Genomic DNA, 27326 nt, shown 5'->3' with positions numbered 1-27326 from the left:
TACACTGGGATCAGCCAATCTTCCCTGTCCCGCCTGCAACTGGTCCAAAACGCCGCAGCGAGACTCCTGACGGGTACCCGTAAAAGGGACCACATCACCCCGATTCTGGCCTCTCTCCACTGGCTCCCTGTACGGTACAGAATCAACTTCAAGCTCCTCCTATTCACGTATAAAGCCCTAAATGGACACCCCCCCCCCCCACATCAAAAATCTTCTAACCCCCCTCTCTAACTCCAGGTCCCTCAGGTCGGCCGACTTGGGGCTACTCACTATCCCGCGGTCTAGGCTTAAGCTCAGGGGTGACCGCGCTTTTGCGGTTGCAGCTCCTAGACTGTGGAACAGCATCCCTCTCCCCATCAGAAATGCCCCCTCCATCGACTCCTTTAAGTCCAGGCTCAAAACCTATTTCTACTCCCTAGCGTTTGAGGCTCATTGAGGAGGCGCTGTGAACTGTTAGCATGCTACTGTATGTTTCATTTTTTTTCCATTGGAACCTAATCAGATGTACAGCACTTTGGTCAACGTGGGTTGTTTTTAAATGTGCTATACAAATAAAATTGACTTGACTTGACTTGACCTGCTTGAAATAAAAATGGCAATATATCTCAATAGGGTATAATCATCACTGCAGTCCTCCACAGTAAATAAGCTGAACATACCTGTTTTGCACTTGACTAGCTGCATACTGTACATAATTCTTCTTTTCTTGAAGCTTGGCCATTAAAGTTTCAATAATAATTTTTTGGTTTTGAAATGCTTCTTCTAAAAATTGGTATCTGTGAACAAAAAATGTTAAATTTATTACTAAAATCATTCATGAGGGAGGGTGGGCGGAAAATAGCATCCCTCTCCTCCACAGCTGCAGAAACCCTCATCCACGCCTTCATCACCTCCCGTCTGGACTACTGCAACAGCCTCCTCTATGGCGCACCCTCAAAAATCATCAATAAACTTCAATACATTCAAAACTCCGCTGCCCGTCTACTCACACACACCTCGATCCGTGACCATATCACCCCCGTCCTTTATAAACTCCACTGGCTCCCCATCCCCCAGAGAATCCAGTACAAAATCCTCCTCATAACCTACAAAGCCCTCCATAACCTGGCCCCATCCTACCTGACCGACCTCCTCCACAGGCACACTCCCACCTGCACCCTCCGCTCTGCCGCTGCCAATCTCCTATCCCCCCACATCCGGACTAAACTCAGATCCTGGGGGGACAGGGCTTTCTCCATCGCTGCTCCCACCCTATGGAACTCACTACCCCAAACCGTTAGAGACTCCCCCACACTCACCACATTCAAAACATCGCTGAAGTCTCACCTGTTCAGTACTGCCTTCAACCACTGAAGGTCACCTCACCTACTGTCTCCTTTCTCTGTTCATTTATTTATTTACTTATTTATCTATTTATTAATTTCCCTATGTTCTCAAAATCTCTGTAAAGCGTCTTTGAGTATATGAAAAGCGCTATATAAATAAAATGTATTATTATTATTATTATTATTATATGCAGATCAGTTTAAAAAAAAAATCTAATATTTAGATTTCTAATAATCTCATATTGAAAGCTGTTATTTGAAAGGTAGAATGTTTAAACGTTCCTCTAACTGCAAGGAAAATAATTTTATTAAATAATGTACTCTTGGCTATGTAGAGAATATTAGCATTTTGCAACATTTTGCCCAAAATATCACTCATCCAATAAAGTTATTTTGACAAGCAGTTAGAATGCACAAACTAGATAAATTATTAGATAATCAATTTCAGTGGAGAGGACACAAAATGCTGCTGTAACTCAGCGGGACAGGTAGCATCTCTGGAGAGAAAGCACAAAATGCTGGAGTAACTCAGCAGGACAAGTAGTATCTCTGGAATAGACTAAATGCTGGAGTAACTCAGCGGGACAGGCAGCATCTCTGGAGAGAAGGCACGAAATGCTGGAGTAACTCAAAGGGACAGGCAGCATCTCTGGAGAGAAGTCTGAAGGGTCTCAATCCGAAAGGTCACCCATTCCTTCTCTCCAGAGATGCTGCCTGACCCGCTGAGGTACTCCAGCATTTTGTGCCTAAACAATTTCAGTGGCGTTGGTAATGTAGTATGTGTTGGCCAGTACACCTACAAATGTTAAATTTCACAAAACATTTAACATCCATCTAAGAGTGTACATAGGTTTCCATGTCTCAGCAAGCAGTGACTAGTGGGGTACCGCAACGATTTACAATATACATTAATGACTTGGATAAAGGGATTAAAAGTACCATTAGCAAATTTGCAGATGATATAAAGCTGGGTGGTAGTGTGAACTGTGAGGAAGATGCTATGAGGTTCCAGTTGGACTTGGACAGGTTGTGTGAGTGGGCGGATGCATGGCAGATGCAGTTTAATGTGGATATGTGTGAGGTTATCCACTTTTGTGGTAAGAATAGGAAGGCAGATTATTATCTGAATGGTGTCAAGTTAGGAAAAGGGAACGTACAACGAGATCTGGGTGTCCTAGTGCATCAGTCACTGAAAGGAAGCATGCAGTGAAGAAAGCCAATGGAATGTTGGCCTTCATAACAAGAGGAGTTGAGTATAGGAGCAAAGGGGTCCTTCTGCAGTTGTACAGGGCCCTAGTGAGACCGCACCTGGAGTACTGTGTGCAGTTTTGGTCTCCAAATTTGAGGAAGGATATTCTTGCTATTGAGGGCGTGCAGCATAGGTTTACTAGGTTAATTCCTGGAATGGCGGGACTGTCGTATGTTGAAAGACTGGAGCGACTAGGCTTGTATGCACTGGAATTTAGAAGGATGAGAGGGGATCTTATCGAAACATATAAGATTAAGGGGTTGGACACGTTAGAGGCAGGAAACATGTTCCCAATGTTGGGGGAGTCCAGAACCAGGGGCCACAGTTTAAGAATAAGGGGAAGACCGTTTAGAATGGAGATGAGGAAAAACTTTTTCAGTCAGAGAGTTGTGAATCTGTGGAATTCTCTGCCTCAGAAGGCAGTGGAGGCCAATTCTCTGAATCCATTCAAGAGAGAGCTAGATAGAGCTCTTAAGGGTAGCAGTCAGGGGGTATGGAGAGAAGGCAGGAACGGGGTACTGATTGAGAATGATCAGCCATGATCACATTGAATGGCGGTGCTGGCTCAAAGAGCTGAATGGCCTACTCCTTCACCTATTGTCTATTGAAGAATACATAACTGCTGCAAACGCTGGGATCGGAAAAGGCCACAAATCTGAAAATTCCAGAAAATTCTGGAAGAATTTTACTACTCATTGTACTACTCCCACTCCACTGTCTGTGGCCTCTGGCACAGTTACAAAGCCAAATGCAAGCCTGGGGAACAAACCTTTTTCTGTCTGGGCACATTACAAACCTCAGGATTCCACATCAAAAATCTCCAATTCTACCTAATTCGGAATGACCAGTTCTGCCTGGCCTGCTAGGCATACTGCATTGCAACACCACCCAGAGGGCAAAAATCTGACATTAAATGCTATTTTGGTCACTTTATTTTACCCCAGATTTATTTCCTTTATTCTACCAATCTTCTCCCACTTTCGCCGCTACTGAAAAACAATGGTTTTTACTTTCCCGGGTAATCAGAGCACAGGAACATGCCTTTCTACCCATGTCATCTGTGCCATACATAATGTGATATTAAACTAATTTGTTCTGCCCCACGTTTCATACCTCCTTAATTTTCTGCATATTCAAATGGTTAGCCTAAAAGGCTCTAAAATCACCACTATTGCATATGCTTCCTTCCTCTGGCAAGGCATTCCAGGTACTTACCACTCTGTGTAAAGAAAACGTTAAAATTTGCCCAATGCATATCCTGTAAACTAACATCCTCCACCTTCCCTCCACCCACAAAATAAAATTGATAGAAACCATTCTGATAAATATTCAGGGAGTGCAATTGCACACATTGCATCATCTTCAAAAGCTCTCTGTTTCTTTCTTTGTTTTCAAAGGGCTTTCCTCAATGCATAATCCAACATAGATTTTGCACTTCATTACCTGGGGACAAGATTTGAGGAAAACAGCACTTAATATACAAACAAAAGGACATTTCTTGGTTTAAAAACATTTTCCTAACTGACATCTGGTGGACTAATCAAAAGGAAAGTATGAATGCAAAAAATACCATTTTACATTGAAACAAAATCATTTGTAGTTTGTTGTATTACACTACTAGAAAAATATCATAAATTAACAATGTAATAATCAATAATTCAACAATTTATCCATGGACTGGATTAGTGTTTCTTTTTTTAGGTTTTACGTTTATTTAAATTTATTGTCATGTGTACCGAGATACATACTATCACATGTACCAAGGTATAGTAAAAAGCTTTTTATTGCAAGCTATCAAATCAAATAAATACAATCAAGCCAAACTCAAGTACAATGGGTAGAGGAAAGGAAAAGATCCAGGGTGCAGAATATAGTTCTCAGCACGTTCCAAAGACAAAGTCCAATGTTCGCAATGGAGCAGAGTACGAGTTCAATGTTTGCAATCGAACAGTATGCTATCTTACACAAGGACTGTTCAGAAACCTGATGAGAGGGGAAGAAGCTGTTCCTCAGCCTGTTGGCAGGCGCTTCCCAGCTTGTGCATCTTTTGCCTGGTGGGAACAGGGAGAAGAAATGACCTTGGTGGGACGTGTCTTTGATTATACTGGCTGCTTTTCCAAGGCCGCCTGAAGTGTAGATGGAGTCAACTGTGCTGATCTGTGTGAAGGTCTGAGCAACATCCCACAACTCTCTGCAATTTCGTGCAGTGTTGAGCAGAGCTGTGATCAATCCAATCTGTGATTAATTCACTGGCTTGTTCAATTTTTGATTCTGAACAAAGTAACTGATCAAAAGTTGCCCGAATTCTCATTCCAAAAAATAGTGTAATAGAACTGGTGAAAAGATTAAAGGCAGGTTTCATTGTCAAGTGGAAAAACTCAGCAGAGCAGGTAAAATACATGAAGGAAACAGAGTAAACATTTTAGGCTGATGACCTTTCAGTTCTGATGAAAGTCAACATTTCAGGTTGACAACCTAAGAACCTTAAAAATAATAGCAATAGGAACCTCTTCATGCAAGCTCTGCAATTCAACAAGACTTTGGATAATCATAACTCAGCAAACTTCCTTGATTTGCTTGTTTTCTAAAAATCTAACCAATCCACATCTTGAATATACGCAGCGGGCCAACCCAAGCCCCGCGATTCCGGACTGGCGAAGACGCTGCCGCTGCCGGAGCTCCCAATGTCTGCCCCCATCCAGGGGCCTGCGAGCTTCCGATATCCACGCAGCCTGCGGCCAGTCGCAGCCGCTCTTGCAGCTGCCTCCGAAGGCAGCCAGTTCCGCAGATGGTAAGTCCGGTCCGCGGGCTCTGCGAACCGGAGCCCAGGGGGTCCCAGGTGGAGGCTGCCAGCTCCAGGTGTTTGGCCGATGGTAGGCCGCAGCGTGAACGGAGACACCACCCAGAAAAAAGTCGGGTCTCCGTTCGGAGACAATTTTACAGTCCTCCCCCCCCCCGTAATGAGTGGAGTCGTACACACGTTGTAATGCAACAAACATTTATTAAAGTTCACTTACAGCATAGATCTGCAAGACTTCACAGCGACTAACAACTATTCCAACTGCCCCTACGTAAGCAAGCTCTTGGTAATATATATCGCATATTAGGCGGAGCAACTACTAACAAGCGCTACAATTGGTTAGTAGAAAATAACCAATCTACATCTTTCCTTGTAGAAACAAATAAAGCATAGATACGTGGAAACATGGTGGCTAAACACTACAGTAGCCGAAACGTTAATATCACATCTGGGGAAGATAAATGGTTACACAAAATTGCTGTATCTAATGGGTGGCCTGCTGACCCGACAGGCGTGTGTGCGGTACGAATCCGCATCTCCTCCCTTCACGGGTGAAGTGAATGGGGAGGGGACCAGGGGTGTGACCAGGGACAGCACCGGAGACCCGTCGGGTGTAGGTGGTGAAGTAGTCGAGTTGGGCGCTGAACTACGTGGAGAGGCGGCGGGGGACCCAGTCTCCGGTAGTGGAGTAACCAGCCCGGTAGTGAGAGGGTATGCAAAACGCGAGGCCTCTGGATGTGGAGTCACAGGATGCGGTTCCATCACTGGCAGATGTTGACGGTTGCGTCTGTAAATGGCTCCGTCCGCACTAACCAGGTAGGAGCGCGGTTCATTGGCAGGGCTGTGGATGTGACCCAGACGGCCGTGGCCCTTGGTGGTCTGGAGGCGAACGACCTGCCACTGGAGAGAGGTTTAAGTGGCTTACTGGATTTGTCGAAAAGACGTTTTTGTGCATTGCGTTTGAATTGTAGCCGATTCTGGACCGCGGGCGTAGAACGGACCTGTGGCTGCAAAAGCTGCTGGGGTACAGGCAGGGAAGCATGGGTTTGGCGAGACAGCAGTCGCTGGGCTGAGAAACCCAGTATGGGATCCTTGGCAATGTTCCTTAAATTGAGTATGTCCAGGTAGACGTCAGATTTAGCGAGGCATGAACACTCCATTAATTGTTTTGCGCTTCGGATGGCTCATTCGGCGAGTCTGTTGGACTGCGGAAACTCAGGGCTGCTGGTGACATGTCGAAAATCCCATCGTTGTGCAAAGTTTTTGAAAAGCTGGCTGGTAAACTGGCTGCCGTTGTTGGACAGAAGGCGTGCAGGGGAGCCGTGCACGGAGAAATGGCGTTGCAGCTTCTGGATAACGGCTTCTGATGCGACGGTTTGGAGTAGATCGATGTCAAACCAGCCCGAATAAGAGTCGACAAGAACCAGATAGTGTTTCCCATGCCATTCGAATATGTCGGTGGCCACCGTGGACCACGGCAGAGGAGGAACCGGGTGCGGCTGTAAGGGCTGCTTCTGCTGGTGTGGCGTTAGGCTGTTGCAGATGGCACAGATTTCAGTTTTGTCACGTATGTACTTGGTCATACCACGCCAGTAAAACATGCTCTGTGCCCATTGTAAGGTTGCCTCCACACCGGGGTGGCCCCTGTGGACGGCATCGAAGTATATGTCTCGGAGGACAGCTGGGACAACTGCCTTGAGGCCTTTGACTATAATCCCGTCCTGTAACACTAGCTCGTCGCGAACCAGGAAGTATGGGCGGATCGCGAGCAGGGTGCTGTGTTGTTTATCCAGCCAACCACGCCGGATGACTGCGGACAGCAGTTGTAAAGTCTCGTCAGCAGCCTTGTGCTCAGCCAGGCTGCTTAGGCAATCAGTAGGAACATTGGATACCTTCATTACAGAGAACTGATCCTGTTCAGAGGGCTGTTGTTCTCTGGTTTTGCGTGACGCCCTTGATAGCGTGTCAGCAATGTGCATGTCTTTGCCTTTTTTAAAGACAATGTCAAAATCAAAACGCTGCAGCTGCATCATCATTCGTTGCAGGCGAGCCGGAGCAGCGTGAATGGGTTTGTTCAAGATGGTGACCAGCGGCTGGTGGTCCGTTTCTATAGTCACATACTTTCCAAAAAATAAAGTCTTTGAATTTCGTGCAGGCGAAAACCACCGCAAGCAATTCTTTTTCGATCTGTGCATAACGTTGTTCAGTGTTGGTTAGCGTGCGAGAGGCATAAGAAACAGGCTTACAGTCGCCATCTGCAGGCAAGCAGCACCAAGTCCGTACTGGGACGCATCACACGTGAGCGTGACCGGCAACTCTAAAGCGAAATATGCGAGGGTGGGTGCGCTAGCCAGTTGCAACTTAAGGATATCAAAAGCTCTTTGGTGCTGCGGATACCAGGACCATGCAGCGTCTTTGTGTGTCAGTTCCCGCAGGGGGGCAGATATATCGCCGAGGTTGGGAATGAATTTTCCTAGGTAGTTGACCATTCCAGGGAACCTTTGTAGAGTCGTAACGTCAGTAGGAGCCGGCATTTCATTGATAGCAGCAGTCTTTGAAGTGTCTGGTCTGAGGCCATTTCTTGTGAAAACATGACCGACGTAGGTAACTTCTGGGACCCGAAACTTGCACTTCAGGGGATTGAGTTTGAGCTGAATGACTTTGGCACGGTCCAGCACTTTCTTCAGATTGGCGTCATGCTCAGCCAAATCGCGCCCATAGACGAGAATGTCATCAACAATGATGGCGCTTGGATACCCCGCAAACAGTTGTTCCATCGTGCGCTGGAAAACCTCGCTGGCAGCGTTGATGCCAAAGGGCATCCTCAGGAATTTGTAACGGCCGAAGGGGGTGCCGAACGTAGTAAGGTTGGACGAGTCCGAGTCCAGCGGAATCTGCCAGAACGAATTTCTGGCATTCAGAACGGAGTTGTTGTGTTGCCTATTTGTGCAGCAACTTCCTCTACCGTTCGCATAGGGCTGCGGGCGTCTGATAGCCGTGTTGAGGTCCCTGGGGTTGATGCAGATACGGATTTCCTCCTTGTTTTTCTTCGTTGCAACCACCATGGTGGAAACCCAGTCAGACGGGTCAGTAACTCGGCAAACCCTCGGCTTTCGTTATCAGCAGACTCATGGTGCACCAGGTGCACACTCGTCCTTGGAACGGATTTAGTTGCACGGGAACGGCAACATTTTGCAAAGTGCTTGAATTTCTTGCAGAAATTGCAAACTTTACCATAGGCAATACAAAACTCCCGAGCCGGAGCATGAGACTAGCTACAATTAGGACATCGAGCAGCAGACCTTGTCCGCTGCCAGGGCGGGGAAGGCTGGGGACGCTTGTTCGAACAAGAGGTGTCAATGAGGTTAACACTATACTGGGCACGCTGGCTAAAGAGCACAGACGTAGTGTGAGAAGCTGTTATTTCAGCAATGCGACAGGCGTGTTCGGCTTCATTTAGAGCCAGTTCAGTGTTACGAAGTAATTCGTCTCTCACCTTGTCATTAAGCATACCACCAATGAGTTTGTCGCAGACCCGTTCATTGCATAAATCTCTAAATTGACAGCGCGCTGAACAGCGTCTGAAACAGCAGGCTGAAAAGTAAAACGGTCCGCACGTTTCATTGCCTCAGGCCCAGCCAGGTTTAGCAGCACGGAAGCACGAACATCTGGAGGATCGTTGCGATGCACGATGCAAATGTAGCGAGTGTAGTCACACTCGAAAAGGCGCCAGCGTTCAGCAATGTCAAGAGTCAAAGATCAGGGGACAAGGACGGCGAGACGAGTTTGCCTTGAGAGTTAACAGGCACATAAAACAAATGTAAAAAAAACAAAACCCGATAAACATGAACGGAGTACGTAAGAACCCTTCTGACACCATGTAATGAGTGGAGTCGTACACACGACGAAATGCAACACACATTTATTAAAATCCACTTACAGCATAGATCTGCAAGACTTCACAGCGACTAACAGCTACTCCAACTGCCCTACGTAAGCAAGCTCTTGGTAATATATATCGCATATTAGGCGGAGTAACTACTAACAAGCACTACAATTGGTTAGTAGGAAATAACCAATCTACACCCCCCCCCCCACACATAGTACACAACCACAAAAAACACTACGTCACATCTAAACACTACAATTAAGACAAACAACAACAAAAAACACAAAAGACAAAAGGACTGCAGGTGAGCCGCAGCTGCTGCGCAGCACCGCCATGTTGATTCTGCGCTGTATCTCTAAACTAAACCTCCGAATATGCACCGAACTACATAGACGCAAGCCTTGTCATGGCATATATACAGTCAACCCGCGTTTAAAGTAACCCTTTTAAAACGAATTCCAGTTATAACGGACGGACCTCTCAAAGCAAGCTGGGGGGGGGGGCTCTGACTATCTATCCTAGCTATATCTCTCAATTTTATATACTTGTATCAGGTTTCTCCTCAACCTCCAGCAATCCAAGTTTGCTCAACTTCTACTTATAGCTAACACCCTCTAATCTAGGCCATATTCTTCACCCACTCAAAAGCTTCCATATCCTTCCTGTAATGGGTTGACCAGAATGCACACAATACTCCCAATGAGATCCAATCAAGATCCTATAAAGCCGCATTTCAGAACTGAAACGACCAAGTCCAGCTGAAATTTGACATTGTCAAATTCCTTATTAAAATCCATGTGGATAATATCCATCACCCTACTCTCATACTCCCTTCGTCACTTCTACAAAAACCTCAATCAGGTTCGTAAGACAACCTGCCATAGATAAGCCATGCAGACAGTCTCTAACCACACCATTGTCTTCCAAATGGGAGTAAATCCGATCCTGAGGAATCCTTTCCAGTAACTTCCTTACCACTGATGTGCAGCTCAAAGGGCTAGAATCTCCTAGAGTATATGTATTCCCACTTTAAATGAACATAGGCGAAAAGCCAAATTCCATAAATCCTACACGAGGATAAACATTTGGTTCAACTTCAATTACAGTGTTATTGTTCCATAATTTTCCTAAACAGGAAACTTCCATCAAAATGTAAAAAACATCTTCATCTGCCAGTTTTCAGTCAGACAGGTGCAAACTAGGGACACTACCTTATTTGGGAAAGTTATAAGATGATATGATATGATATGATATGACGACTTCTGTGAACATTTCTTTGAATTGTTTGCTCTGTTGTGGGGAAAAGCTGGAAAAAAATTCCATCAGCGTAAACAAGGATTTTGTTTCAATTCTCGAAATTAATTGAAAATATTGGTAAAATTTCATGGAAATCCCCGACCTGATTTGAAGTTTACTACGAAGCTCCTATTACCCACTTTGTAACAATTTTTTAAACCAAGTCCCTACAGCTGCCCACAGAAAAAAAATTAAATGTTAACATTTAGGCAAATTAATCTGGGAGATCTTCACGATTTCTTCGGAGTGAACCCTGGCAAGTCCAGCATGTATTTTGATGACTAACCTCAAGGCACTTCAATTGACTTGATTACTCAAGGTAAGAAGAGGAACATAAAAATGGAGTTTGAGCATTCTTCTATCCAAATAAAATATATCCATTTTTGAATTAAAGCCAACAACAGCACCCCAAATTAAAAGTACAACTATTGAAGAGTATAGGCTTAAGGGAGTGGTTTTATTTCCATTTTAGAAAAATATTTAATTAGTTTTAGAGTGAGCTTTTAGCCTCGAGCATCTATGATGAGGTAAATACAAGAAATAGACAACAAAATAGTAATTTGCCAGAGGTAGTTAACTAACGAACTAGTTAAGTGAAAACCAGTAAGTCAAAAGTGGTGGTGATTGGAAATTAAATAAATCCATTAAATTTGTGAACTTATTCCAAGACGGAAAGAGATGTGGAAGCGATGTGCATATTAACAGAAACTACATGGATCAATGGCAACCTCGCTTAGAATAAATGTCTGCAGCTGAAGTAACTTCAGTTCAGAATCGATGAACTGGAGTTTCAGATATGTACCCAGATGTAATACAGAAGTGGAAAGTTACCTCAATAGTATTTCAGAAAGCAGCCAGAATCCTTGGGTTAAGTTTTGTAGAACCATTCAGTCGAGGTGGACAAAAGAATGCAACAAGTGAGGCAGCCGTGAGAATTCTGAAGGTAGAGTAGGGAACCTCAATCCTTGAGCCTGCATGGTCTTTGATTGTCCAGTGACAGGGTAAAGTACATGTCATTGGGGCTGTACAACATGGAGGGGAAGACCCAATTGTTGCTGTCCAAGTGGGAATTAGTGAGGGAGATATGAAGAATTATGAGCAATTAGAGTCCTGTGGTGGCTCCCAAGGGTCAGACCACTCCCATATCAAACCTTCCAGCACGGTGATGGACAGGTCCGGGGGCGGCTCCCAGCTGCAGAGATAATCCGGGGGCGGCTCCCAGCTACACAGATAAGTAGCAAGGAATTTGGCGCGAGCCCAGTCTTCAGTCTCGTGTTTGTGTACCTGGATGACATCCTTGTGGCTAGCCGCTCTCGACAGGAGCACGTTGCACATCTCCGTCAGCGGCTCAATGACCACGGGCTGGCCATCAACCTGGAGAAGTGCCGTTTTGGCCTCGCGTCCATCGACTTCCTCGGACATCGTGACCCCACAGGGCCAATGCCGTCCGCCAGTTCCCATGGCCTTCTACTGTGCGTGGTCTGCAGGAGTTCGTGGGGATGGTCGCATTCTACCACTGGTTTGTGCGCGCTGCGGCCCGAATAATGCGGCCATTGTTTCAACTCCTGGCGGGTCAGCGGAAGGCCGTACAGTGGCACGACGAGGCCGTGGCCGCTTTCAAAGGTGCGAAGGAGGCCCTCGCACGGGCGCCAATGCTGTTCCACCCGCAGGAGGAGGCCCCGACCGCACTGACGGTGGACGCCTCGGAGACGGCAGTCGGTGCGATGCTGGAGCAGTTCACGGACGGGTGTTGGCGGCCCCTGGCTTTTTTTCAGCAAGCATCTCAACAACACCCAAAGACATTACAGCGCGTCCGACCGGGAACTCCTCGCCTTGTACCTGGCGGTACGACACTTGTTACTTTCTGGAGGGTCGACCCTTTACCGCCTACACCGACCACAGGCCACTCACGTTTGCCTTTGCCAAGGTGTCCGACCTGTGGTCCGCGCGGCAGCAACAACAATTGGCGTTCATGTCGGAGTTCACCACCTCCATCCGCTACATTGAGGGGAAGGAGAACCGGGTCGCCGATGCGCTGTCCCGCCCCGCCATCAATGCCGTCCTGGAAGTGGCCCTGGGCATCGATTAATCCGCCCTGGCAGTGGCTCAGTAGGAAGACAGCGAGATGTCCGCCTACCGGACTGCCATCTCTGGACTGCAGCTGGAGGACGTGCCGTTTGGTCCAGTGGCGGCAACATAACTGTGCGACGTTTCGTCTGGTCAGCCACGGCCCATCGTACCTGCCGCCGAAGAGTTTGCGACGTCATCCACGGGCTGGCTCACCCTTCCATCAGGTGACCACAGCTTTGGTAGCCGCCCGTTTCATGTGGCACGGCCTGCGCAAGCAGGTTGGTCACTGGGCCCGGTCCTGCATTCCATGCCAGACGGCCAAGATCCGACGCCACGTCCGAGCGCCCCTCCAGGAATTCGGGGCACCGTGCCGGTGGTTTGACCACATCCACGTGGACATCGTGGGCCCCCTTCCCCCGGCGTCACCCACCTCCTATAGGTGGTGGACGGATCACGCGGTGGCCAGAGGCCATTCTGCTGGCTGACACTTCTGCAGTGACATGTGCTCGTGCCCTGTCCGCACACTGGATTGCCCGCTTCGGGGTGCCGGTGGACATCTCATCAGACCGCGGGCCTCAGTTTACCTCCGAGCTGTGGTCGGCCATGGCTCACCTGTTGGGTGTGCAGCTTCATCACACCACGGCCTATCACCCGCAGGCAAATGGCCTGGTAGAGAGGTTCCACTGGCAACTCAAGGCCGCACTGAAGGCACGGCTCACCGACCCGGACTGGTTGGACGCATTGCCGTGGGTCTTGTTGGGCATTCGGACCGCCCCAAAGGAGGACTTGGCCTCGTCCTCGGCGGAGCTCGTCGACGGATCTCCGCTCAAGGTGCCTGGGGAGCTCATGCCCTCGGCGCAAGGACAACAGGAGCCACCCTCGGCCGCCCTACAGCGCCTCCGCGAGCGGGTGGGCAAGCAAGCTTGCCGACATGCCAACATCTCGCCATGGGGCCTTTCGCCCTCACGTGCCATCAGCCCTCCGGGACTGCCCTTATGTCTTCTTGCGCCGTGACGCCGCTTCAGACCGGACGCCACTTCAGAGGCCGTACGATGGCCCATTCCGGGTGCTGCAACATGGGCCAACCACCTTTGTGCTGGACATGGGGGGGGGGGGGGGGGCTGGCGTGAGACTGTGTCGGTCGATCGCCCGAAGCCGGCCCATCTGGACATCGACCAGCCGGGCAGGTTGCCCAACCTCGGCCACGTGGGCATCCTCCTTCTCGGCTTCCTCCATCTTCGCCGGCCCCTGCTTCGGTTGACCAGCGCAAGCAATCAGGTATCAGGTAGAGTTGTGCGCCCGCCAGTCCGTTTCATGCCTACGGTTCTGGGGGGGGGGGGGGGGGGGGGTCTTGTGGCGGCTCCCAAGGGTCAGTCCACTCCCATATCGAACCTTCCAGCACGGTGATGGACAGGTCCGGGGGCGGCTCCCAGCTACAGAGATAATCCAGGGGCGGCTCCCAGCTGCACAGATAAGTAGAAAGGATTTTGGCGCCAGCCCAGTCTTCAGTCTCTCACTGCAGCGGAGAGTAGTGTGCTGTGCTCATTAAAGCCTCTACAGAATTTGCCTTGCTCCTCGCCTTCATTCCGGGCTTTCGCACGCACTCGCTACTGTCTGAATTTAAAAGCAGAACAAGGATGATCTTCAGTGGATTATTCCTGAGGTTCATTCAAATTGACATATTATAAATGAGATGCAAGAATTTTGTCTCGCAAAGATGGCTGTGGCAGAAATGCCTTTTAATTTGTGCGTCACTGACAGCAATACTGAGCGAAAAGGAGATGCTCCTTTGACAAATCAGGATAAGACCATTGTTGTAGCAAATCAAATTACTCAGAGTAGATAAGGGTGAACAAAACTACAAATTTAGTGCAAGGTATCAAACTGAGTGAAGATAACCAAGTTCGAGGAATGAGCAATCAGAAGCAAAACTGAAAAATTGCAAAAAGGCAACACTGATGTCAGAGCCCTTCAATCCAACTTGCCAAGTTGATAGTCTGAGTTAGTCCCATATCCCTCTAAACCCTTCATATAAGCAATCATTCGTAAATGGTCACAGTATTCATACAATAGATTAATTTTTGCCACCAATAAAAATGGTAGAACGAGAAAAACTTTAGGAAGCTTGGTTATACAGTAACCAAGGTTAGGAAATAAATATATATGATATTCAATTTTTAAAAGAATTTGGGGAAAATAGAGCAGGAAGCAAGGTAGCCCTGATATTAAAGTTACAAGATGAAAACAGGAGAAAGAATCCTAACACAAACAAAATCAAGTAAAACCAGCTTGTAATGGAAATACAAGAGCAAGGGACAGAAAATATTGGTGGGAATTGCTCCAACTTCACAGTACACTGATGAGACCAAGAATATTCTGTTTAGTTACCCTACCCACATTTGAATTACTTGCAACAGGAGCACATGAAACGGTTCGCCAGACTCCTGAACCTCAGATTTGTTGTATAAAGATCGATTAAGCAAACTACATGTGTACATTCAGTTTAAGAGTCAGTTGTACAGCATAGAAACAGTTCCTTTGCTGACCATCATGCTCATCTATATTAATTGCACTTGCCTGCATTAATTCCATATCCCTCTATGCTCCTTCAAGTATGCATAAAGGCACCTCTTAAATGTTACTGTTTCTGCTTCCACAGCCTCCCCTGGAAGCTCATTCCAGATACCAAATATCCTTTATGTTAACGTTTAACCATCTGATTCCCTTTAAACCTCCCTCTCACTTTAAACCCATCCAGATCTGGACACCCCTGCCATGGGAAACAGACTCCCACCATCTATCCTAACTATGCCTCTCAATTTGATACACCTCTACCATGTTAGCTCAGTCTCCTTTGGTCCAGGAAAAATTAGATCCAGCCTATCCTCTCTTCCTAAAACTCACGCTCTCCAATTCAGTCAATATCCTTATGACTCTCTTCTGTACCCTCTACTGGGTTCACACAATTGTGTGGGCATGCAGAGTGAATGTCACGAATAAAATAAGCCATCTGAACATGACGTTGAAAAATTATAGCATGTTTGGTTATATCCATTCAACAATTCCATTTAAAAATATGCCATATCGAAGGTATCACAAAAAGCTGGAATAACTCAGCAGGTCAGGCAGCTTCTCAGGAGAGAGGGAATGGGTGACGTTTCGGATCGAGACACTTGTTATTTTCAGACCCTTTATTTTCAGACACTTGTTATTTTCCTACATATATTAAAAATATGCCAGGCAATTTCCAAAACTATACAACATACAATTTTAATGTTTGCAGATGGTACAATTATAATTGCAAAACACAGGTCCAAAGAGGTAGATGGGAGGTCAGGACTATATTCTCACTGATAAGAGGACTGTTCAGTTACCTGATAACAGCTGGGAAGAAACTATTAATTTTGCATAACTGCCTTCACCATGAACATAAAGGGATGATACACTAAAAATGCAGTCACTATTCAAGATCACAAAACTGAAGGCATTTGGGTATTTTGCTTTATCTGTACCAAAAAATAGAAAAGTAAGCCTGGATAATTTTATAATGCCATTCCCATAGAGAATTTGGGAAAGTTATTAATATTCCAACAAGGCTCTGCTTTAGGAAAGAAGGGTCTTGACCCATAACAGCACCTATTCCTTTTCTCCAGAGATGCTGTCAGACCCACAGATACTCCGTTTTTTGAATCTATCTTCAGATTAAAACAACATCTGCCACTCCTTCCTACGCAAAGTGGTTCAATTTGTAATTCATTGCTTGTTTGATTCTACTATCAATGAACAGAAATAAATAAGCCAGACGCTCACATTAAGTAAGCAACCATAAATTAATAAATTAGCAATTTCATAAATACCAAACAGAAAATCAAGATTCAGAGCAGCAACTACTCAAGTGGATAAATTTCAGCAGCAGTCAATTAGAGATAAATGGTGCAGGATGCGCACTTATCAATCAATTAAAAGCATACCAACAAGTTAATGAACTAATCGACCGGGTCTGATCAGTAAGGGTGTCAAAGGTTACAGGCAGAGTTTAGGAGAATGGGGTTGAGAGGGAAAGATAGATCAGCCATGATTGAATGTTGGGAGTGTACTCCACTTCTGTCACCTCTGCGCCTTTTTCTATGGGAGAGTCCTCACCACCCAGTGATGACGCCCTTTTCCCGTCTCCACTGGTCCCCCTCCTCTTGGGACTCCCGCGGACAGCCTTCTTCCCTCTTTAGACCTTTTATTTTCTAACTGCTGGCGTGATATTAACCGCCTTAACATTTCGACTCCCATTACCTACTCCGATCTCACCGCCTCTGAACGTACAGCCCTACGCTCATGCTGTAGCAACCCCGACATTATCATCAAATCAGATGGCAAGGGATGTGCCATGATAGTCTGGCGAGCTGACCTCTACTAGGCTGAGGCCAGGTGCCAACTCTCAGACAGCTCTTCCCACTTACCATGACCCCACAGATGAGCACTAGGCCATTATCTCACAGACCATCTCAGATTTTATCACTTCCCGCTGTCTGCCTTCGATAGCTTCCAACCACTGTAAATGCTTAATCTTATGCTCAGGAACAACTCAAATGTTGAAATTTGGAAACTTTTCTCATTCTAATTTGTTTAATTCAACAGTATGTATCTCTTTCCTAAGAACTACTAATGGAGGAAACAAATGGCATAATTTGCTTTTTACAAATATCCATACACGAGTTCTCCTACAACGTGTTTTTCCATAACACAAATTGGATATCACATGATGAATTAGGGAACAAGATTTGCATTACGCGGACCAAACTGGTTATAATGTGATTTTGATCAAGAACTAGAGAATCACTTAAAAGTTACTTAGGAAATTGACAAAAACACTGTCCTGGTTATAAACGAGGGGAAAAAATCATGCTTCCATGTAACCTCCCCACAGTAATTGGGACACCATTGCCTCTCAAGAACATTGCTGCTATGTCAACAGGCAGCCTTTAAAACTGAAAAGCAAGCGTTTCAACCAACACTAGTGCAACGTGATGCTATCAAACAATGTAACAGCCTTTGGTATTTTTTAGCATGCAGTAACAAAATTAAACATATTACTACTGACAAGATTTTGTTTTTAATCCTGCAGGTAAACATAACTTTGTTATTACAAGTTTGAAACTTTATAGCCCCTAACCCACCTTCCCCTATGGACACAATTGTCAAAGTGAGTTTCCATAACACAAGGTTTCTTAAGAACGCAACTATTGCTTTATAGCAAAACTACCCTTACACTGTTTACATATACATTGGTGTTCTCTAATTTTTAATATAGTCAATAGTAATATAAATGTGGATTTAGGAAAGCAATTACTTACAAAACCAATTCAAATCTCAATCCACATTAAAAAAAGCTCATTACCAGGTACAGTGTAAGGGTAGTTTTGCTACCTTGTGTTATGGCAACTCACTTTGACAATTGTGTCCATAGGGGAAGGTGGGTTAGGGGCTATAAAGTTTCAAACTTGTAATAACAAAGTTATGTTTACCTGCAGGATTAAAAACAAAATCTTGTCAGTAGTAATATGTTTAGTTTTGTTACTGCATGCTAAAAAATACCAAAGGCTGTTACATTGCTTGATAGCATAACAGTGGCGCAGCGGTAGAGTTGTTGCCTTAAAGCGAATGCAGCGCCTGAGACGCAGGTTCGATCCTGGCTACGGGCGCCGTCTATACGGAGTTTGTGCGTTCTCCCCGTGACCTGCGTGGGTTTTCTCCGAGATCTTCGGTTTCCTCCCACACTCCAAAGACGTACAGGTATGTAGGTTAATTGACTGGGTAAAATGTAAAAATTGTCCCTAGTGTGTGTAGGATAGTGTTAATGTGCGGGGATCGCTGGGCGGCGTGGACCCGGTGGGCCGAAGGGCCTGTTTCCGCGCTGTATCTCTAAATCTTTAAAAAATCTAAAAAATCTAATCATGCCTCTGACCACCAAGAAGGCAGGCTACTTTTGACAGATTTGGCCATAACACGAACCTCCAAATAAGATCTGAAAGTTACTATTTGGCATAATAAGTTATTTTTCACAAGATTCACCGTTTGGAAACTATACAAATCTGAACCTACCTGTGCTCCTTGTGCTCTAATAACTGGCAGTCCCGGCAGGTTAGTTTATCGCACGTTTCACAGAAAAGTTTCAACTGTTCTTGCTTGTGGACGGGACAAAACACAGGTCGCTGGCTAGGTGCTCCTACTGTGTCTATAATTCAAAATAAATACTTAATAATGAACACAATTTAAACTGTGAATGTATACCTTTCGCATCACAGACTATTTGTATGCGAACAAGTTTCTGCAAATACAATGTTTTTGTCAGTGCAAGTGTTGTTCACTACCTGATAAAAAAAACTCAAAGCATGGTCATCACAGATCCCCATCACAAAATCAGTAACTGATAAAACCATGGACTTTTCTTTCAAGAGCCATGCGCCTGTTACACATGTTGTGGCTACAGGGCAAGTTATAAAAAGTTAGGTATTCGATACATCATTTCGAGCAAACATTATTTCTTCTTCCTACCCATTACAATTATCATTGTTTGCATGAACAATGAAACAGTGAAGAGATGGGTTAAGTAACGTGCTCAGCAATATTCAATCCATTTTAACATTTTACCTTAATTGTTATGCAATTCTACTTAAGCCCAGCACTTGATTCAAAATTTAGAAAGATGGGGCATCAGTGACATTTTTTTAATGAATAACCAAGCTATTAATGGGAATTCTACATTCCATAAAACATAAAATTGTATTGAAGCCAACGTTCTTGTGATTTATGATCAGGCTGCAATTCTCTTTTTGGCCAATTTGTTTTAAAAACAAGACTAAAAAGTCCTAGGAGTGTTTTGGACAGGAACGGATCAAGTAGCAAATGTTCGGAAAAGCTTTAATTCATTCACCCCAATTTTTCAAACCCTTATTAGTCTGGAGCAAGGATCACCAACTTTAACGTCTGGAAGCATATCCATTGCGGTTAGAACAACATACCTTGTTTTATGACAATTACCATTGTCCTCTTAGCCTTTATTCCCTTCTATAAATACAATGGTTACATTCAGATATCGACAACTTCCAGATCCAAGTATATGCTGGCACTCCTTATTCATCTTTTAAATGTACGAATATGATCCATAGACTTTGAAGCACAATCTGAGACAACCTGATCACACGCAAATCTGAAATTGTTTTCAGTTTCTTCATTTATTAGATTTTTCCCAAATCGTTTGTACTACTACATTTAATCGTTTACATGGCTTCGGGCAAAGAAATTTAGATTTTCAAAGCTCAGAGCAAGTTTGGCAAATTTTCCAACCTGGTGAAACATCTTCCTTTCTTCTTATTGTGTGATCTTTTGTGAATTTCACTCTCTGGTGGGCTTCTACACATGTTTTACAGAGCCATTCAAGACATTCCACACAAAATCCACTAGCTTCTGCATTATCTTCACAGCTTGTGCATACCTGTGGATCAAAAAAGAAATCTGTAGGTACACTAAAAATCACAGACAATTTAAAAAGCTTCTTGTCAATTTTAAATCACTCCATAAGATATTATTGGTTATCAATAATAGGATGTCTGTGCAACTTTGATTTACACTTTCTTTAAACATTTCAGAATTTAGAACTTGTACTTTAGAGAATTAAACGTATACAAACTTATTACAGGTAAGTAATCATTTTTTCATGCAAGGATTTATGTACAAATTATCCTGAAAACCATAACTGTGTTCTAGATGTAGAAGGCCCTTATCCTGCAAATTAGTTTCCATCAAATTATGACATAACTTCCCAAATATTTTTTGAATGAGGGAATAAGAAATTAAATGCCAACACCAGAGAAGAGAAACACAGCAAGAAATGTTGGAAAACACAAGTAAACATTTGATACCTTCTGCCAATAAAAAAAATATCTAATACCATAAGCTTGCACATGGAGCATAATTGAGAAATGCAAATCATCTTCAACACATTAAATTCTACCGTTTCAAAATACCCCCTCCCTATTTCCTCAGCCCCAGAACCCATCCAGTGTACATTAATTTCTCTGACCATCTAACATCAACTTAGTTACCCTCTCTATCTCACTCTTAGCTTCTCTCCCAACCCAGGGTCCCATATTTCCCTTTCATAACCCTCTTTCCCTTCCACCCATGTTCCTCCCTATGACTCTACATTTCACTCCTCTCCTTTCCTCAACTGACACCTTTTATCCCCCTATTCACCTCTCACTTTTGTCAACTCCTCCATCCATCTGCCAATCCTCCTTCTCCTCCCTGTATCCACCTTTTACGTAAGACCACGAGACAGAAAGACATCAGAGCAGAATTCCATTATCCGGCTCATTGTCTACTCTGCCATTCAATCAAAGCCAAACTATTTTTCCCTCAAGCTCATTCTCCTGCTTCTCCCCAGGCTTTCCCCCAACCTAACCCTGCTTTTCCCCTCTAATCTATTAGCCTAAAGGCACCCATCCAAGAGTCATCTGCCTATTCCCTCCACAGATGCTGCCTGACCCACTGAGTTCCTCCTGCACTTTAACGTTCAAACACATGATTGAATATCAATTTATTAACCAATCTAGTCCAAGTGATTTGATTTAATTATCAAGCCTATGCTAAATCTTCACATTACCAAACATAGCTGTTGCTGATGCACTAACAATGCTGAGAACTACATTCTGCACTCTGTATCTTCCCCTTTGATCTATCAATTGTATTTCAATTTGAACTAATTGTATCTACTTATGGTATATCTGTTCTGTTTCGATACCATGCAAAACAAAGCTTTTCACTGTATGTCAGTACATAAAATAAACCTAAACCTATTTTAAGATGTTGATGGAAAATATTGAAAATGCACATTTCATAAAAGATTTCACTACATATCAAAACGACTAATATTCAAAAAACAGACTCTCACTTCCCATATCCCAGTCTTAAATATGAAAAAGTGAAAAGGTATGAGACACAGCAGAGGCTAATCAACTCCTGCTCAACTGCATTTCTCATCATTAGCATCGATCGCTTGCTAACTTTTGCCCCATCCTTCTCCCCTCCCTTTTTATATTGGCTACTATCCCTCTTTTATTTCAGTCTCAATCCAAAAAGCTGTCTGTCCAAATCTCTTAACAGACTCTGACTGGCCCACTGAGTTCTTCCAGAAGCTCTTTTTTGCTAAAATGCTAAAAATGTTGCTAAATTTTGCTAAATATAGACATTACAGACAAGGTAATGAGTGGGAAATAACAATGGTTATTGTTTAAATGCAAACACTTCAACTTTAGGCAAAGAAAGACATGGAATTAAACATTAAACCAACAGGCTGATGCCAGAGAACAACAAAACCATTAAGTTTGCAAATAACACCCTACTGCCTGGTTAATCATTTCTCAGCAAATTTGAACTTAAAATGAAAAATATGATTTATTCACAGTATTTACAAATATATACAGTACATTCAAGTCACCATTCATTGTACGTAGTCATTGCCTGGAATCATCCCATATATAACTGCTTGGGATGAACCTTCTTGGCAAATGGACATTCTAGGAGAAAATTAAAATATCTCATGCCCACCACAGCGGTCTCAAGAATTTTGGCTCTGAGACCTCAGCTCTACATGAAGAATCTGATAGAGCCGTTTTCAACATTGGCTTGCGGGCAGCTGGGCAGGAGAGGATTCGCGCAGTCAACAAATATGGCTGCATTGGGGCTGTAGAACTTGTTGATTACATTAAATCCACCACTAACTTCTACCCTGGCCTCAGATCATGCGACTGACATCCACTGCAATACTTCCTCCAACCCTGCCTCTTGCAAAGGCACTAGCCCCTTATTCTCAATTCCTCTGCATACGCCACATCTGCTCTTAAGATGAGGCTTTCCTTTAGAGAGCAACTGAGGTAGCCTCATTTTTTAATGAATGAGATTTTTCCCCCCCATCTGTCAGAGATGGATCCCTCATCCGCATCTCCTCTTTGCCCCATAGTTCTGCTCTCACTCCCCTCTCCCCAGGCTCAAGAATTGTTCCCCAATCCCTCACCTTTCACACCACCAGCATCAGCATCCAATACCATAGAAAGCATTTTATTGGGATGCATCACAGTTTGGTTTGGCAACAGCTCCATCCATGACCGGAAGAAATTCCAGCAAATTGTGAATGTAGCCCAGGCCATCACACAAACCAACCTCCCTTCCATTGACTCCACTTATATCTCACGCTGCCTTGGCAAAGCCAGCATATAATCAAGGAGGAGTTACACCCTGGCCACTTCCTCCTCTCCCCTCTCCCATTAAGGTATAGAAGTGTGAAAACGCACACCTCCAGATTCAGGGACAGTTTCTTCCCAGCTGTTATCAGGCAACTGAACCATTCCACCGCAACTGGAGAGCAGTCCTGAACTACTATCTACCACATTGAAGACTCTTGGACTATCTTTGATCAGACTTTACTGACTTTACTTTGCACTAAACTTTATTCCCTTAGCATGTATCCACACACTGTGAATGACTCTATTGTGATAATGTATTGTCCTACCGCTGACTAGTTAGCACGCAACAAAAGCTTTGCACTGTACCTTGGTACATGTGACAATAAACTCAAACCGAAACATCATCCTCTGATATTTCCACCACTACCAACATGATCCTGCCACTAGTCGCATCTTCCCAAATACACCCCTTTTCGCCTTCCGCCGAAATGGCTACCCTCCGCAACTCCTTGGTTCACTCATCCTTTCCCACCCAACCACCCCGCCCGGGCACTTTCCCCTGCAGCTGCAGGAGATGCAACCCGTCTTTATGCCTCCTCCATCACCACCGTCCAAGGATCTCAGTCGTCCTTCCAGGTGAGACAGAGGTTCATACACCTCCTCCAACCTCAACTACTGCATCTGTCATTCCCATAGTGACCTCTTGTACATCAGCGAGACCAAGAGCAGACTCGACGACTGTTTTGCTGAACTCTTGCATCCATGATAAATGCAAGAAAGCTTAGTTGACTGTAAAGAAAGTGCAGACTTAAGAACAGTTTCTTCCCCACTGCAATCACCATCTCCCCACTCATGAACAAATTAGCTCTTTCAAACCACATTCTGGAGGGACAGCCATGGACTCATTTCTACCTCATTTGATTTTATTATTACATTTTAATATTTTTCTGCACTATCTTCTGATTCCATTACAACATTGGGCCATTCTGCTGTTTTGCAGTCATCATAGTATTTATTATAGTATTTATCATTACTGTAAGCACCTTGTTCACATTATAAGCTTATGTAGAAACAAGGAACTGAGATGCTGGTTTACACCAAAGTAGACACAAGGTGCTGGAGTAACTCAGCGGGTCAGGCAACATCCCTGGGTAAAAGGACTGGTGATGTTTCGGGTTGGTCTGAAGAAAGGTCCAGACCTGAAATTTCACCTGTTCATTTTCTCTGTTCATTTTCTCCAGAGATGCTGCCTAACCCACTGAGTGACTCCAGCACCCTGTGTCTATATCTATTTTATGAGCCTCATGTGTATAAGGAATTTCATTTACCCCAGCACATAACAATACACTAATCTGAATATAATGAATGATAGAAGTAAGAAACAATAAAATGCTGGGGAAACTCAGCAAATCAGCCAACATCTGTGGTGAGAATGGGCAGATGACATTTTGTCAGGAGCTTTCTTCAGACTGATTCGAGAAGGGGAGAGAAGTTGGAAAAGAGTTGGGGGTGGTACAAAGCCTGGCAAGAGATAGATGCAGTTAAAGGGGTGAATTGGCACATGGGTCCAGCAGGCCTTGGTGGAGTGCGCAAGTGTTCAGCAAAAAGGTTGCCTCGTCTATGCTTGATCTTGCCAAAGGGAGGTCCTATTGGGTGCACCAAATACAGTTCCCTACTCCTCCACACTAACTCCTTTCCCTGCACCCCCCCCCCCCCCCCCCCCCCCACAGTCTGCATAGTTCTCCCACATTCCAGTCATCTTGCTTCTTTCCCCTCCATACACTGATCTTATATTCATTAGTCTTACAGTTCCCTTTTATTCCCTCATTTTCCCCTTCCAACATACCCTTCCTTCCAGCTTTACATGTCACTCAATTTCTTTCCTTATCTGACAATCTTGTTGTTTTTTCATCTCCTGCCTTTGTCACTTACTTCACCCAAAAATTATCCCCTCGTCTGTATCCACCCATCACATGCCAGGCTTCGTCTGATCTGCACCTGGCTATTTTGCTCAAGATCCCAGCATCTGCAGTTTCCCGTCTCGATGGCAGGAATAAGAGTTGCCCATTCAGCCTCTCATATTTGCTGTCATTCATCATGATCGACATTTTCATTGTCAACACCCTTTCCCACGCAAGGCTCCATATGCATTGATTACTTTAATATACAAAAAATCTATTGATCTGGTGCATGATATACCCAACAACTGAGCTTGCCCGTCACCTCTAGATACAGAATTGCAAAAGATTCACTATCGCAGAGTGAAGACATTTATTTCTAATGTGTCATCATCATATCATCATCATATATATACAGCCAGAAACAGGCCATTCGGCCCACCAAGTCCGTGCCGCCCAGTGATCCCCGTACATTAACACTATCCTACACCCACTAGGGACAATTTTTACATTTACCCAGCCAATTAACCTACATACCTGTACGTCTTTGGAGTGTGGGAGGAAACCGAAGATCTCGGAGAAAACCCACGCAGGTCACGGGGAGAACGTACAAACTCCTTACAGTGCTGCTGGCCAAATGGCTCATTTAAACACTGACCAGTTTTAGACTCCCCAGCCTAGCTAGACATCATCCTTGCACCTACCCTTAAAAGACTAGCAAGAATCTTATACAAATCATTACAACCATCTTTTATTCTTTTTAAACTCCCTCTGCCTAATCTTTCTTCATAGAACAAATTCCCCTCAGCCCAATTGGCCTCTGTTGCACTCCCTCTTGTCACATGCATGCCATTTCTTAGTTAGCAAGGACAGACATATGCAACATTCAACATGCATCGTCAACAGGCTCCTCTAAATCAACTTTCTCTTCAGTACTTGGATATAACAGTTAACTAGGTGGCACACTAATTGCCTATTAATGGCCAACCCTTAATGAGCAGATGAGAAAAGAACAATTTCAAAACCTACATTACAGCAAATGAAATGCAAAACAAACATACGATCACATACTCTGAACAGAAAGAAATCTGGGCCATGAGAGACCGCACGACAGTTCAACACATGCAAGGTCTCATCATTTACACAAAACCTGGAAATAAAGTACATATTGTTGTAATTCTGAAGCTGGGTAAGGACCTCTCCAATCCAAAGTGCTTCAGCAATTTCAGTGCTTTCGGTAAACAATTCCCAATTGGCCCTTGTCCATTTTTGAAAGGCAACTTGCAGAACAACAGTGCACATCGATAGAGTTTCTGCCATACAGCGTCAGCTAATTGGATTCAATCCTGACGATGGGTGCTATCTGTATGGAGTTTATATGTTCTCCGTGACTGTGGGTTTTCTCTGGTTTCCTGCCACATTACAAAGACATGCAAGTTGGTAGGTTATTTGGCTTCTGAAAATAATCCCCATGATGTAGGATAACTAAGCAGCAAATTTTACTGAACACCTGTATAAAGAGGTTTCTTGAAAAGCCTAAAGTTCCTCCGGGTGCTCCAATTCCTTCCCACATCTCAAAGACGTGTGGGTTTGTAGGTTAATTGTGTAGGAGGGCTGGTGTGCACAGATGATCAATGGTCGATGCGGACAGTGGCCCGAAGGGCCTGTTTCCACGCTATATTTCTGTATCTCAAAATCAGTGTAGCTTTTATTGGCCCCTCAACACCATTTCATAGTCTACCACCACAGCTTGCTTTGGAAGGCACATGACACAATGACAAATCATCAGTCATTCCCCATGATCCAGATATTTGCATAAAACCCAACCTGCTGGAGGAACTCAACTTCACCTGACCATCCAATCCACAGATGCTGCCTGATCCGCTGAGTTTCCCCAGCACTGTTTTGCGCAAGATTCCAGCAATCTGCAATTCTTAGCATTTCAGTTGCAGGGAAATACTGCTTTTATATCCAACTGGGAGCAAAACAGAGTCACTCCCCTTGTAATAGCCTTAAACAAAATGCATTGGCAGTCCTGCTTTAACATTTACTTACCCTGTAGTTTAATATTTTTGTGAATGACCAACGATACAAACATAGCTTTATCTATGCTAATGACCAGCAATGGCAAGGCAGCAGAACACTGTCACTTTAAATACACTTGAACAGTTGCATTAACCAGGGTGACTAATAAAATGCAATCAAATATTCTAAACCACAAGATATATTCTGTTGTGCCAATTATAAAACCTCAGAAGTAAATCATTCTCACCTGGCATGAATTTTCATCAGAATTATATGACCCTTCTGTAGAATCCTTCACAAAGTAGTTATCGACTAAGTCTATCTGTCTACATTCTTGTCGGCACACCGGGCACCGGATGACACCCACTGAAAAAGATTTTAAAAATAATTTCAACCTTGAATATATTTTTTAGTCTCTAAAATTGAAAACATTGAATAATTTCTAGTTTAAAACAAAATGTTAATTTTCTGGCACAGAATTTCCCTCAAATGTGAAAGGCATTCACCAAAAGCATAACGTTTGCAAGGTAGATAAA

At 44.3% G+C, this 27326-nt stretch overlaps 1 protein-coding gene across 2 annotated transcripts in view; it reads right to left on the bottom strand.

Annotated features, from left to right (window-relative positions):
* The window catches only part of trim33 (tripartite motif containing 33), a 96904-nt gene that overhangs the window by 55351 nt on the left and 14227 nt on the right, over positions 1-27326 (bottom strand). For both annotated transcript variants that reach the window (XM_078420577.1, XM_078420578.1), the window contains exons 2-5: positions 27038-27156; positions 19971-20118; positions 18726-18858; positions 660-776 (exon numbers count right to left, since the gene is read on the bottom strand). In XM_078420577.1, coding sequence (XP_078276703.1) covers positions 660-776; positions 18726-18858; positions 19971-20118; positions 27038-27156 — 517 coding nt within the window. The remainder of the gene's footprint in view (positions 1-659; positions 777-18725; positions 18859-19970; positions 20119-27037; positions 27157-27326) is intronic.

This window comes from Rhinoraja longicauda, chromosome 24 (assembly GCF_053455715.1).
Source record: "Rhinoraja longicauda isolate Sanriku21f chromosome 24, sRhiLon1.1, whole genome shotgun sequence".
In the NCBI taxonomy this organism is placed as follows: domain Eukaryota; kingdom Metazoa; phylum Chordata; class Chondrichthyes; order Rajiformes; family Arhynchobatidae; genus Rhinoraja; species Rhinoraja longicauda.
This window is presented reverse-complemented; position numbering and strand designations above follow the sequence as displayed.